This window comes from Carassius carassius, chromosome 43 (genome assembly GCF_963082965.1).
Source record: "Carassius carassius chromosome 43, fCarCar2.1, whole genome shotgun sequence".
Taxonomy (NCBI): Eukaryota; Metazoa; Chordata; class Actinopteri; order Cypriniformes; family Cyprinidae; genus Carassius; species Carassius carassius.
In genome coordinates this window covers 11,642,233-11,655,568 of record NC_081797.1, presented here as the reverse complement: position 1 = coordinate 11,655,568, position 13,336 = coordinate 11,642,233, and the positions used below count along the sequence as shown (strand labels likewise).

The following is a 13,336-nucleotide window of genomic DNA, read 5'->3' as shown; positions in this document are numbered from 1 at the left end:
AGCATCGGGCTCTGCCGCTAGCGAAACAGCGGCGGCTGAGCGAGCCGTCATGACGGGCCGTTCGATGAAGACCCTTTGAAGCGCTCCTCGAGCTCTGAAAACTGGATCGTGCATAGTGTCTGAGGAAGCGATTGGTGTTACAGTTCGCTCCAATGCTGTTCGAGGCGCTGTTTGCGGCGAAACAGTCAGGGTTTGAGCGTGGGGACTGCAATGAGAGTGTTGGATGCGCGAAAGCGGTCCAACAGCGCTCTCTAGCGGAGGGCACAGTCCCTGGCAGGCAGCGAAAAAATCAGGAGCTGCTGTTATGTGCCCGAGAACGAGAGGCCTTGGCCGTCGAACTCAGGTTCAACCTTTTTCGCTGGCGTTGTTGAGCCGGTGGAACAACCCTAGGGCCCCAGTCCTTGCGAGGGGGCGCCATAGGTGAAGGCTCTTCCCGAGAGGGCACTCGCTGGCGGTGAGAGGAGGTTGAGCGAGAACGCGCGGGCGCCTGACGGCGTTCAACCTCTCTGGGTCTGCGGGGAATCAGCTGGCGGAAAGCGGCTGATTGTTGTTTCGCTGCTGTGAACTTCTCCACCACTGAAGTGACCGCCTCTCCAAATAAACCGTCCTTAGACACAGGGGCATCCATGAGGAAAGATTTATCCTTTTCCTTTATATCGGTGAGATTAAGCCAGAGGTGGCGCTCAACCGTAATTAATCCAGCCATGTAACGGCCCACTGCTCGAGCAGTATGTTTGGTAGCACGAAGCGCCAAATCAGTTGCTCGCCGTAGTTCCTTGACTGCCTCAGGTGTAATGCCGTCCCCCTCGTCCAATCCTTTTAACAGTTCCGCTTGGTAGGCCTGAAGGACCGCCATGGAATGAAGCGAAGCAGCCGCTTGACCAGCGGCCATATAGGATTTTCCCACTAAACTAGACGTGACTCGACACGCCTTCGAGGGGAGGAGGGGGCGGGACTTCCACGCCGCGGCCGAATTAGGCGCAAGATGTTCGGCGAGAGTCTCCTCCATCGGCGGTATCGCTGTATAGCCGTGACTCGCCATGCCCGAAATGGTGGCGAAATCCGCGGCCGCAGCGTTCGTGATGCGCGCCGCAAACGGCTGTTTCCAGGACCTCGAAACCTCCTGGTGGAGGTCCGGGAAAAAGGGTAAAGGCCTCCGGGGCTGCGCAGGTGTCCGACTAGTTAGAAAACGGTCGTCCAGCTTCGAAGAAGGTTGGGCCTCGGCCTTCTCAACCTCCCATTCCAGCCCCAATGTACCCACTGCACGGGAAACCACATCCAACAGCTCACTGTAGGAGGGGGAAACACGCCTCTCCTGTCCACTAGGAGGGAGAGGGCTCGTGTCGGCCGCGAAGTCCTCGGACCCCGAGGCCGCAGTGGAAAGAACGTCGTCATCATGGCGGTCACAACCGAAGGAGATGGCACTACATGCCCCCGGTGTGGGCCGTAAATCCTCACAGGAAAAGACGACAGGTTCAAAAGTTTTCCTGTGTATTAGGGTAGGGGAGAGCGAGCGATGTGGAGAGTAATTTTCCATCGCTGAACTGTCCTCGAGCTCCATGTCACACGTGTCACCCCAAGCTATCACCTCGTGCGGTGCCTCGGCAGTCGCAGAAGTGGTGTGGCGGGGGTTAGACACGGCGACATCGGAGAACACATCTACCCTCGAGCGAAGGACCCTGAGTCGCAGGCCATCGCAATGGGGGCATGAAGAAAGGCCGCTAAGCGCCTCCTGTGCGTGGTGTAAGCCTAGGCAGACTACGCACCTGTCATGAGTGTCCCCCTGAACGATGTACCTGGTACACGGGTCCTTGCACTTCTTGAAACTCATCGCGTCCGCGGAGAGGAGTATACTGCCCGTGACGATCGCTGAGAACGCGAGACAATAGGGCACAGAAGATTCGCTTCGTACTGAAGGAATGAAATCTGAGGTAAATGGCGCGCGGCACCAGGTATATATATGCCTACGCATGCTGGGCGGTGCCACGCGCTATTTGGCCAATAGGATTGGCGGGATGGTATAGGGCTTCAGACATTCGTCACACCGAAGGTGTTCCCATACGTGGTGACGTCACCGCAGCATCGAAGTGACCTATGAAAGGGAACTGTAGATTCACATTGAAGGCATCAAAACTATGAATTAACACATGTGGAATTATATATGGAATTATATACATAACAAAAAAGTGTTAAACAACTGAAAATGTCATATTCTAGGTTCTTCAAAGTAGCCACCTTTTGCTTTGATTACTGCTTTGCACACTCTTGGCATTCTCTTGATGAGCTTCAAGAGGTAGTCACCTGAAATGGTCTTCCAACAGTCTTGAAGGAGTTCCCTGAGAGATGCTGAGCACTTGTTGGCCCTTTTGCCTTCTGTCTGCGGTCCAGCTCACCCCTAAACCATCTCGATTGGGTTCAGGTCCGGGGACTGTTGAGGCCAGGTCATCTGGCGCAGCACCCCTTCACTCTCCTTCTTGGTCAAATAGCCCTTGATGCCTTCAGTGTGACTACAATTTTCATAGTCATGAAAATAAAGAAAACTCTTTGAATGAGAAGGTGTGTCCAAACTTTTGGTCTGTACTGTATGTTGTATTAAAATAATGTGTACGGTAGAAATAAAACTACCAGTTGTACTTTCTTTTTCACTTGTTTTGAATCCAATTAATTAATAAATAACTTATGTTTAAGTTAAAGACTTGGCTAGCTTAATATTTAATATTATGAAGTGCCTCTGGTCATTAAAATGCAGCACGTGATCAGCGCGCGGTGAGTCATCCTTTGGCGCTCAAAATAAAAACGGCGGGAATCTGCTTCCGAGACACGCGAGTTCAAACCGTTGTCAAACGTTGTTGGATTTTTTTCATAACTAAATTAACACATTTTACAGTTTCTATAAATACTTGCAAGGGAATAACATATAGTAGTGAAAGTCAATACATTTCGGATAGTTTTCTAAACTGTCGTGATCGTTTATAGAGAGATCACAGACATTCATACTCTCCTCAGGTAAGTTAACGTATGTGAAGTTAATTTAACGTTACAGATGATTCCGTCAAGAACATAACCTTACTAGAATATGTGTTTATAAACGTATGTTTTATTTTTAGTTTTTTTTGTGAATAAAAATACTTTTATATAGTCTATAGTATCTGGTTTAAATCATTTTCATGTAAAGTTAGTGTTTTAATTATTTAAAAAATAACGCTGAACGATATCATGATCGAAAAATTATTAGATTTTTGCATGTTGGAGTTTGTATTTTGTTTCTGCTTGTATTTAAATATAACAGACAACAGCTACATAACGTTACTCTTCATAAAGCGAGATGGCCGCTTCCGGGAGAAAACAGAACAAGAAGAGCAAACACACTGACAGCTCCACAGACCTGAAGACGTTTGACTTCGACACTCTGGAGGAAAAGAAAGGAAGCTTGTCTGACGATGATACCAGAGATGGTGTGTCTGTGTATTTTATCATGCCTTTTACAAATACATATTCGGTGGTAAGTAAAGTGATCGCATTAGAGGCTATACTGTGGTATTTACATGGTATTCCAGGGTAAGTTAATCAGAAATGTATTAACAGGCTAATAAGAGAGATATAATAATATTGAATAATTATATTGGAATTACAAAAGTCTATATAAAATATGAATCAATTATTTAATAATAGTATTCATATATATATATATATATAAAACAAGTGATGTCGCTGTGAAGCTTGTTTGTATATTGTTCTCATTTTGTTACGTTACATTAGAAACTCCGATCATTGACAAGCTGAGCAAGAAAAGATCTGCAGATACGTTTGAAGACAATGAACTTCATGCAGGTGTGGGGTAAGTACTGAAATATATACTCCTGGCTGAATTTATGAAGCCCTTTCTCTGAAAACAAAAATCATTTGTTGTCCTTTATCTTAGGAATGAGGTTCAAACTATGCTGGAAAGATTTGGTGGTAAGTGAAGTTCACCACTGACACTTCAAAAATATAATGAGTCTATATTTCTGAACAACAAGGCCCTTAATGTTTGCTAAATGAATATAACTGGCTTTGAAATACTGTTTTGTACTCATAAACAATGACTGAATGGCCTTTTAGCGGACATCAGCAAGGCCATGCAGACCAAAAGGAAACGCTTGGAGGTTCTCACCAAAAACTCCTTAAAGGGCAGCACTCAGAAACTGGAGCAAATGTGGAAAACTCAGCAGAATCAGAGGTGAATGAATGCACTGTGTGGAAAATGACACATTTGTCATTGATGTTCAAACATACATGTTTTTTATTCTTTGCAGGCAGAAGCTGACACAAGATTATTCTCAGCAAGTTCTCTCTGTGCTTCAGCAGTGGGAGACCGACGTTCAGAAATCTGAGGAGCAGGAGGAGAAGCTGAACGTAAGCGGCAGACATATAAAAATGTAGTCATAAGTTGTAAAAGTTGAAACGTCATTCTGGGGCACACCATCACATTAAAGGAGAGGAAATATAAGGATTAAGAGTCTTGTGAAAAATATAATGCAGCTTTTCAAGATATCTAGCAGACATTTAGAGATATTTGACGTAAACATCTCACACTTTGAACTCCCTAATTTCTGTTTTCACAGAATTTGTTTCGCCAGCAGCAGAAGCTCTTCCAGCAGGCAAGGGTTGTGCAAAACCAGAAAATGAAAACCATCAAAGACCTGTATGAGCAGTTTGTCAAGGTCACAGATGCAGTCATCTCTTTAATGATTTGAAATTGAACCGAGACCTTTTTTTTCATCATTTGGCTGAACCGACGGAGGTCTTTAATTTGTGTGCAGAACATGGAGGAGATGGAGAAAAGCCATGAAGCCTTCCTGCAGGGCACCCAGATGGAGCTGAGAAAGGAGATGGCCCTGCTGCAGAAGAAGATAATGATGGACACGGTGAGTGCTTCAACAAAAAGATTTTACATGGATGTTACAAATGTCAGTTTTAAAAAGCCCTTCAATGTGATGCATGCTGCATTTTCAAGACCGGTTTGGTTTACAACCCGAATTCCGGAAAAGTTGGGACGTTTTTTAAATTTTAATAAAATGAAAACTAAAGGAATTTCAAATCACATGAGCCAATATTTTATTCACAATAGAACATAGATAACATAGCAAATGTTTAAACTGAGAAATTTTACACTTTTATCCACTTAATTAACTCATTTAAAATTTAATGCCTGCTACAGGTCTCAAAAAAGTTGGCACGGGGGCAACAAATGGCTAAAAAAGCAAGCAGTTTTGAAAAGATTCAGCTGGGAGAACATCTAGTGATTAATTAAGTTAATTGATATCAGGTCTGTAACATGATTAGCTATAAAAGCTTTGTCTTAGAGAAGCAGAGTCTCTCAGAAGTAAAGATGGGCAGAGGCTCTCCAATCTGTGAAAGACTGCGTAAAAAAATTGTGGAAAACTTTAAAAACAATGTTCCTCAACGTCAAATTGCAAAGGCTTTGCAAATCTCATCATCTACAATGCATAACATCATCAAAAGATTCAGAGAAACTGGAGAAATCTCTGTGCGTAAGGGACAAGGCCGGAGACCTTTATTGGATGCCCGTGGTCTTCTGGCTCTCAGACGACACTGCATCACTCATCGGCATGATTGTGTCAATGACATTACTAAATGGGCCCAGGAATACTTTCAGAAACCACTGTCGGTAAACACAATCCGCCGTGCCATCAGCAGATGCCAACTAAAGCTCTATCATGCAAAAAGGAAGCCATATGTGAACATGGTCCAGAAGCGCCGTGGTGTCCTGTGGGCCAAGGCTCATTTAAAATGGACTATTTCAAAGTGGAATAGTGTTTTATGGTCAGACGAGTCCAAATTTGACATTCTTGTTGGAAATCACGGACGCCGTGTCCTCCGGGCTAAAGAGGAGGGAGACCTTCCAGCATGTTATCAGCGTTCAGTTCAAAAGCCAGCATCTCTGATGGTATAGGGGTGCATAAGTGCATACGGTATGGGCAGCTTGCATGTTTTGGAAGGCTCTGTGAATGCTGAAAGGTATATAAAGGTTTTAGAGCAACATATGCTTCCCTCCAAACAACGTCTATTTCAGGGAAGGCCTTGTTTATTTCAGCAGGACAATGCAAAACCACATACTGCAGCTATAACAACAGCATGGCTTCGTCGTAGAAGAGTCCGGGTGCTAACCTGGCCTGCCTGCAGTCTAGATCTTTCACCTATAGAGAACATTTGGCGCATCATTAAACGAAAAATACGTCAAAAACGACCACGAACTCTTCAGCAGCTGGAAATCTATATAAGGCAAGAATGGGACCAAATTCCAACAGCAAAACTCCAGCAACTCATAGCCTCAATGCCCAGACGTCTTCAAACTGTTTTGAAACGAAAAGGAGATGCTACACCATGGTAAACATGCCCCGTCCCAACTATTTTGAGACCTGTAGCAGAAATCAAAATTGAAATGAGCTCATTTTGTGCATAAAATTGTAAACTTTCTCAGTTTAAACATTTGCTACGTTATCTATGTTCTATTGTGAATAAAATATTGGCTCATGTGATTTGAAAGTCTTTTAGTTTTCATTTTATTAAAATTTAAAAAACGTCCCAACTTTTCCGGAATTCGGGTTGTAGTCATTGGGGCCCATTTATGAAAAACTGAAGGAATTTCTGTAAAAAGTTCACAAAACCATTTTACACAAATTGCATATTCAGATCAGTGTATGAGTTGATGTAAGAATGGATTTATGATAATTGCACCTTTTATTTTTCCAGCAACAACAGGAGATGGCCACTGTTCGGAAGTCCCTCCAGTCCATGCTGTTCTGAAAACATCTGTCTGTTCTGTAGAAGACTCAACCTTACGTTCTAAAAGGAAGGTTTCTTTTATTAAAAAAAGAATGTAGAAGTTGTCTCTGTATTTCTTTCCATCAGTTTGTTCATTTTAATCCATAATTGTATAATAATAATATGTAAATAATTTATTCCTGTGTCAATATTAAAGATCCAATAAATTCATTTTTTTTTCTGTTGTGTTAAGGCATGTTGTTGAAGGTTTGGCTGGGATATACTAAAGGACTTTTGTTATTATTATGCATTAATTTAGTCTTTCTTTACTTTTGTTTGCTAGTTAATAGCAGATGGCATTAGAGGGTGGGATATTCTCGATATAAAGAGAAAAACCTGATTAGTGCAAGATGGGTCATCAATATTTTTGATTACCTTTCCCAGAAATTACAAACTGTATATTTAAAAGAAGTTTGGCTGAGATTTGTATTTTTTTTAATTAGCATTTTTATCAGGCTCTCATTTTAAGATTGGTTTAACTTTAATGGCAAAGAAAAGGTTATTAGTTAATTATAGAATGCCTTATTTTCAAAAATTTCCAATGATATTTTCTTAGGAGTCTGATAAAAATCATTTGAAAGAACAATCTCAGACGTACTTAGAGGTTTTTGTGTCTCAAGTCATATACATTTGTGTGTGTGTGTATTTATTTATATTTATTTATTTATTCATATATAGTGACTTGACTTAAGTAAACAAGGCCATTTCTTCATGTGAGAGTAAGTGCCGGAAGTGGCGTAACCGGAAGACAAATCGAAAGTTCTATGGCGGCGTTTTCCATTGTGACTTCGCTAGCTGCTGATGCGATATCTAAGCGAAGATTTTTGTTTTTCGTAGTGGTATGTTTCGTAAAGATGGTGAGTAAAGTTACCTTTTTTCAATTCCACAATAAAAACACATTGTTTCTCTAAACTATGGCCATTTAGGCGATCTTAATACAATGTGACTTGCTAACCGTTTACTAGCGTCTTCGATAAAACGTCGAATCCAACCGATCACGTATCAGTTTACCCCTCAGTAACTTACTGTTGTTATCACAAACATACGAATATTATGAACGCTGTTTAACTATCAAAAGACTACGTTTCAACAGATCATTAAGATATGAAGTATAAAATATTTACATTTAAAGTGAGCGTAATTATGCAGCCTCACTGCGTGTACAGAGGCTTTTATGTATCTTCCTGAATTGTTTTCGTCTTCCCAGATTTATCCGCATACAGTCTGTCAGCTATAGCCAAAGTATATATACATTAAGCCATAATCGAAGAGATGGATGACACCCAGGAGAGCTCAGAGTCCGGCAGTTTTCTGTACAGTCCCTGTCTGGAGCCAGACACACCGGATTCTCTGAATAACGCCTGTCTGCTAAACGACACTGACCCCCTGTTTGAAGACCAAGGACACTTTCAGGAGTTTTCCTCCACTTTTGTTCCCGAGACCCCTAGGTACAATTTCCTTTGTAAATATTGATATGAATTATTAGTGTTTTTGCTATGTAGTAGACTGTTCATAATAATCAGCAATGACAGGAATCTGTCCTCAATTTACAGCCCCCTGTTTCACAGAAGAAAACGTCATTCCCAGAAAGATAGCGACAGAAATGTGGTAAGAGAAAAGAGCAGAATGCAATACTATAATGCAATTCTATGCAACATATGCAGTATGCAACAAAGCATAGTTTCTCATAATGCAGTGGACTTGACCTTATATATCCAGTGCTTTCAAGAAATCACTTTTATATATTATATAATGTTCTGAAAAACAATTTTCTAAAATGTAAGTTTTTTTTTTTAATTAACAACCAAAAATGTGTATATGTGTGTATCTATCTATCTATCTATCTATCTATCTATCTATCTATATATATATATATATATATAAACCACTTACCAAGTAGCACAATTATTTTACAATTAAAAAATGCAAAATGATAATTACATGTATTATTTAAAAAAAAGGCAAAATATTATTTTTTGTAGGGGGAATTACATTGATAATTGTTTTTATGCTCGGTTTAGGCAACATCATCCTGTTCAGATGGAAGAAAATGGGAAAGACATGAACACATTCCAGGTTACCTGAGCACCACTCCAAGCTCCCAGAGAACGATGAAGCGGCGCAGGCTGGAGGACTCAAGTGCAAGCACGCTGCCTGGACACTCTACCGTTCCACCAGGAGCAAACGGATTTGTAACTGCCTCGTCTCTTTTACCCCCTGATTTTACATGGTTGGAGTCTCCACGTCCAACAGCTTCCTCTACTTCTCATGTTTCTGCATCTTCCAAACCCTCATCCTCAGCTGGGTCTTCCACGTCTGCACTGGACCAAAATAGTGATCCGGCATATTTAAATGAGCTGCTAGTAATGGGTCACCCCTCTAAGCAAAAAACACTAAACACCAGCAATGGAAGGGAACAGAGGTCCAAAAAGACCAAATCTAAATCCTCTAAAAGTACATCAGCACACTCTTCATTACACACAATAGAGCATGAAGCTTCACTGCTGGATGCAGGTAGGGATAAACAGGATCCACGTTATTGAAAATGTACTCACCCTCAGACCAGCCAATATCTAGATGAGTTTATTTGTTCATCTGAACAGATTTGGAGAAATTTAACATTCCATCACTTGCCCAGCGGTGATTGCTCTGCAGTGAATGGGTGCCGTCACAATGAGAGACCAAACGGCTGATAAAAACATCAGAAGTAATCCACACATCTCCAGTCCATGAGTTAACATCCTATGAAGTGAGAAGCTGCGTATTTGTAATAAACATAAACCATCATTAAGGTTTTCATTTTAAACCGTCATTTCTAAGCTAAGATACGACTCTTATCGATTCAAATTTTTCCAAATCTGTTCTGATGAAGAAACAAGCTCATCTGCGTCTTGGATGGCCTGAGAGTTGAGTACATTTTCAGCAAATTTCATTTTTGCATGGACTATGTCTTTAAATGCCAGGAGGATATTGCTCAATGTCTTTTCTATAAGATTTCTATTTTATTTTTTATAGCAAAGAGAATGCAAGAACCATCAAGTTCACTTGTATGTCAGATACCAGAAGATATTGTCATCATAGAGGATGATGCTGATGATGTCGCGGTGGTTCGCTCCGTTCAGATGGCCGAGGATGAAGCGTATGCCAGAAGCCTTCAGGTACGAAGCTTCACTCTTCTGATCCTTGTGAAGAAACAATAGAGAAGCGTCTAAATCTGTTATTCTGCGGTTTGCAGGAACAGTTTGATATGGAGGAGCGAATGGAGCAGCAGAGGCTACAGAGCAGATCTCCAAGCAGAAACAACCACAACCACATGGTCAGTTTGGCTTTCTGCTTTACTTGGAGCACTGAATGATGCAGTGCTGTGATCATACTCAAACAAAAATGCATGGTTTCTGCAGGTTGATCCATATGTTGGCTTGGGCTGGATTTCTCCTTGGGCCTCAGTGATCAACTCTGCATCTTTCTCACACGCACCCTCTGAGCTTTCAGAGCTGCAGCAGGTCATCTTTGGAGAGCAACCCCGTGAGTCATCAAACACGAGCCAATCTCTGTCTCCTTGATGATTTCATTTGAATTAAAAGCAGGTTTTAATAAATGTGTATGAAACATTAATTATAATAAATATGAATTGGTTTGTAGATATTGTTTATCATTATAATATGCAATAAATGTATATATAAATAAAATAACAATACTAGATATTATACAACATGCTATAGTATAATTGAAATTACAATTGTCATTTGTATATATTGTATGATAATAATAATAATACATTTTATTTGTAGTGCGTCTTTTTTATACACGAGGCACGACAGCATGGTCAAAAACATAACGATAAAATTACATAACAATAAATTTGAAAAATAACACGCTACTCCAAATCAAAAAAATTATATATATTGTTATATAATTATATATATATATATATATATATATATATATATATATATATATATATATATATATATATATATATATATATATATATATACATATATATATATATATATATATTAGTTAAATAATAAAAAAAAGTATTTTATGCTCACCAAGACTGTAAAAAAAACTATAATATTGTGAAATATTACAATTTCTAATTATTTAAAATTGTATATTAAATATGTAAATAATTGTGTGGCTGCATGTGATTCAGCAGCCATTACTCCAGGCTTTAGTGTCAGATGATCCTTCAGGAAACAGGTCTTATTATTAATAAATATTGAAAACAGATCTGTTTATATATATATATATATATATATATATATAAAACATTTCAATTTTTATCTTTTGATTTGACAGGCAGACAACAGGGCCGTGGTCAAACTGGAAGAACTCGCAATTCCCGTCGCAGACAAGCATCTCACTTGCAGATGGACTTGTTTGATGATAGCCAGGGAAATAATTATGAGGTTTGAGTTCTGCTAATTCACAGAAATCACATGGTTGACTCCAGATTCTAAAATGTTGTCTTCTCTGACACTGTTTGATTCTTTGTCAGGCTCTCTTAGCGTTCGAGGAGCAACAAGGTGCTGTAGTAGCCCAGAACACTCTGACAAAGGCAGAGATCGAACGGCTGCCCATAAAAACATATGATCCCACACACAGCGCAGGAAAGACAGAGTAAGTCACACAACTGGATGCAACAAAAGAGATTTCCCATAATGCAATAGTTTAATCACATTCTCTTTCCAGTTGCCAGATCTGTTTCAGTGAATACAAAGCGGGTGAACGACTCAGGATCCTTCCATGTCTCCACGATTATCACATCAAATGCATCGACCGCTGGCTGAAGGTCCAGCTTGTTTTAACAACATAATCCAATAATTCACAGTTGCTTTTTACTAATCATTTTTCTGTTTGTTACAGGAGAACGCCACATGTCCCATCTGCAGAGCGGATGTATCAGAGTGTGGTGGTTTTTCTTGAGCGTACAACTTCAGGACTCAGTATCTACCTCACAGCGGCTCAAGTTACACCATTTGACTTTTAAACCGTCTCACTTTGAGTGTTATTAAATGCTTTTTAAATGCAAAATAGTGTCTGATGTTTGAACCAGCATAAAGCACTGCCAAGCACTGTTTTATTAAGAAAGATCCTTCTAAAACATATCAGACATGACTGTATCACACCAGTGGCAACAAACCTGTTGGCAATAGCTGAACTTGAATTTTGGATCATCAAATAAAATCGCTTTATTTTATTTTTTTGCCCATTTTTATTATAATAGCGATAAAATGTGTAGTTAAGATAATATAGGTTCATGTTAAAGTCATTCTCTCGCTGCTGTTCTGTTGTTTATGTGAATATCAAGCAGTGTGCAGCATGTGATTTTTTTTTTTTACTCTGTCTAATAATATCGCTTCTTCAAGGCTCTGTACTTCCGGAGGTAATAGAGCGCCTCGAGCTCCTTCACCACGAATTCTCCTCGGCTGATGAGCTCTTTGATCTTCTCAGGGTCGCTCACATCTTTATTGTTGGCAAACGCAGCCCTCAGCCTTTCTCTGAAATAGCCGGCTCCTTTCGGATACTCCCGTCCAAGAAACAGCAACTTCAAGCAGAAGAATCAGAAGAGAAGACAGGATTATGAGTTTCTATTGCCTGGAGTCACCATTGTGTGCCGAATGTGTTTTTTTTTTCCCGCTCCATACTTTGTTTATCCTCTTAATATAGATGAAAACTGATTTAATGTGGTTAGCTGATATTAGGCAGACTGTAATGTCAATTTTAAGTCCAATTAATACTTTTCAGTCTTGGTTTATTTTTTAACAAAAATAATTCGTAACATGTCTCACCAGATCAGACCAATCTTTGTGTCAACTGGTCTGAAAATTTAGAATTTTTGTACAATAATGGGTACAATTACGATTATTTATACAAAAACTCAATATATCAAAACGGCTGGCGAAACGCTTTGTGCAAGTTAACTTTTAACTCATAACTTTGAAGATTACAAGGGTTTGCTACAGTCAAGAAGAAGATAAAGTAGGTTAGTGAATATGTATAATTGGACACTGTTTTCACGCCATTTAAAGGCAGAAGGGGGCAGTGTACTCACAGTTTTGTAGAGCTGCACTACCTCTGCTCGGAGTGAGCTGGCCATTTCTCAAACCTCGGTGATTCCCTTGATCTCAGCCAAACACTTCAGTTGACCCGTTACCTCAGCCAAGGCTTTTTCCAAAGCGGACGGCGATGAAAACACCTTAAGTTTCTAGACTACCTAAGTTTTCAGATGTATTGCTGAAACATTAAAACACAAACTTTGTTTTTCTACTTACTTGCTAATGTCTCATTGCCCTTTGGACGCAATGAAAACAATCAGGAATGTAACTTCTGTTGTCATCGAATACACAAAGTCAAAATAAAAGTCCTCAAACGTTTTACTGAAAAAGTCGATACACGAGCTAGCTGGTTACAAATACATGTTATTGCTGTAACATAGACGTAAACATAAAAACCAAATCAAACATCTTATGCCATGGTTGTAGTGAAACAGAAAGAAAAC

At 40.0% G+C, this 13,336-nt stretch overlaps 3 protein-coding genes across 4 annotated transcripts; 2 read left to right on the top strand and 1 right to left on the bottom strand.

Moving 5' to 3' along the window:
* Positions 1-2,777: 2,777 nt before the first annotated feature.
* Positions 2,778-7,008, top strand: sycp3 (synaptonemal complex protein 3). Of its 2 annotated transcripts, XM_059536761.1 has the most exons (9): positions 2,778-3,006; positions 3,322-3,455; positions 3,760-3,838; positions 3,923-3,957; positions 4,102-4,219; positions 4,296-4,395; positions 4,605-4,703; positions 4,803-4,907; positions 6,757-7,008. In XM_059536761.1, the coding sequence occupies exons 2-9, from the start codon at positions 3,326-3,328 to the stop codon at positions 6,808-6,810; spliced, it is 720 nt and encodes a 239-aa protein (XP_059392744.1). In that variant the 5' UTR covers positions 2,778-3,006; positions 3,322-3,325; the 3' UTR covers positions 6,811-7,008. The 2 variants fall into 2 exon arrangements, with proteins under 2 accessions (XP_059392744.1, XP_059392745.1); XM_059536762.1 differs by lacking the exon at positions 2,778-3,006 and having other exon boundaries at positions 3,314-3,455.
* Positions 7,009-7,557: 549 nt separating this feature from the next.
* Positions 7,558-11,868, top strand: si:ch211-59o9.10 (uncharacterized protein LOC561841 homolog). The gene is made up of 11 exons (XM_059536760.1): positions 7,558-7,685; positions 8,036-8,276; positions 8,382-8,436; positions 8,850-9,342; positions 9,844-9,986; positions 10,064-10,144; positions 10,230-10,353; positions 11,134-11,243; positions 11,333-11,454; positions 11,527-11,626; positions 11,701-11,868. The coding sequence occupies exons 2-11, from the start codon at positions 8,101-8,103 to the stop codon at positions 11,758-11,760; spliced, it is 1,464 nt and encodes a 487-aa protein (XP_059392743.1). The 5' UTR covers positions 7,558-7,685; positions 8,036-8,100; the 3' UTR covers positions 11,761-11,868.
* lyrm5b (LYR motif containing 5b) lies at positions 11,486-13,226 on the bottom strand. The gene is made up of 3 exons (XM_059536764.1): positions 13,110-13,226; positions 12,890-13,033; positions 11,486-12,382 (listed from the first exon to the last, which is right to left on the bottom strand). The coding sequence occupies exons 2-3, from the start codon at positions 12,932-12,934 to the stop codon at positions 12,182-12,184; spliced, it is 246 nt and encodes an 81-aa protein (XP_059392747.1). The 5' UTR covers positions 12,935-13,033; positions 13,110-13,226; the 3' UTR covers positions 11,486-12,181.
* Between the last annotated feature and the right edge of the window lie 110 nt (positions 13,227-13,336).

What these genes read in the sequence shown, in the direction of transcription:
- sycp3 (XM_059536761.1), top strand. Translation starts at nt 3,326, where the DNA reads ATGGCCGCTTCCGGGAGAAAACAGAACAAGAAGAGCAAACACACTGAC. An exon ending in TGACGATGATACCAGAGATG is followed by an intron (nt 3,456 to 3,759) that starts GTGTGTCTGTGT and finishes ACGTTACATTAG; the next exon opens with AAACTCCGATCATTGACAAG. An exon ending in AGCAGGAGGAGAAGCTGAAC is followed by an intron (nt 4,396 to 4,604) that starts GTAAGCGGCAGA and finishes CTGTTTTCACAG; the next exon opens with AATTTGTTTCGCCAGCAGCA.
- si:ch211-59o9.10 (XM_059536760.1), top strand. Translation starts at nt 8,101, where the DNA reads ATGGATGACACCCAGGAGAGCTCAGAGTCCGGCAGTTTTCTGTACAGT. An exon ending in TTTGTTCCCGAGACCCCTAG is followed by an intron (nt 8,277 to 8,381) that starts GTACAATTTCCT and finishes CTCAATTTACAG; the next exon opens with CCCCCTGTTTCACAGAAGAA. An exon ending in GCCAGGGAAATAATTATGAG is followed by an intron (nt 11,244 to 11,332) that starts GTTTGAGTTCTG and finishes ATTCTTTGTCAG; the next exon opens with GCTCTCTTAGCGTTCGAGGA.
- lyrm5b (XM_059536764.1), bottom strand. Translation starts at nt 12,934, where the DNA reads ATGGCCAGCTCACTCCGAGCAGAGGTAGTGCAGCTCTACAAAACT. An exon ending in TAGTGCAGCTCTACAAAACT is followed by an intron (nt 12,383 to 12,889) that starts GTGAGTACACTG and finishes TTCTGCTTGAAG; the next exon opens with TTGCTGTTTCTTGGACGGGA.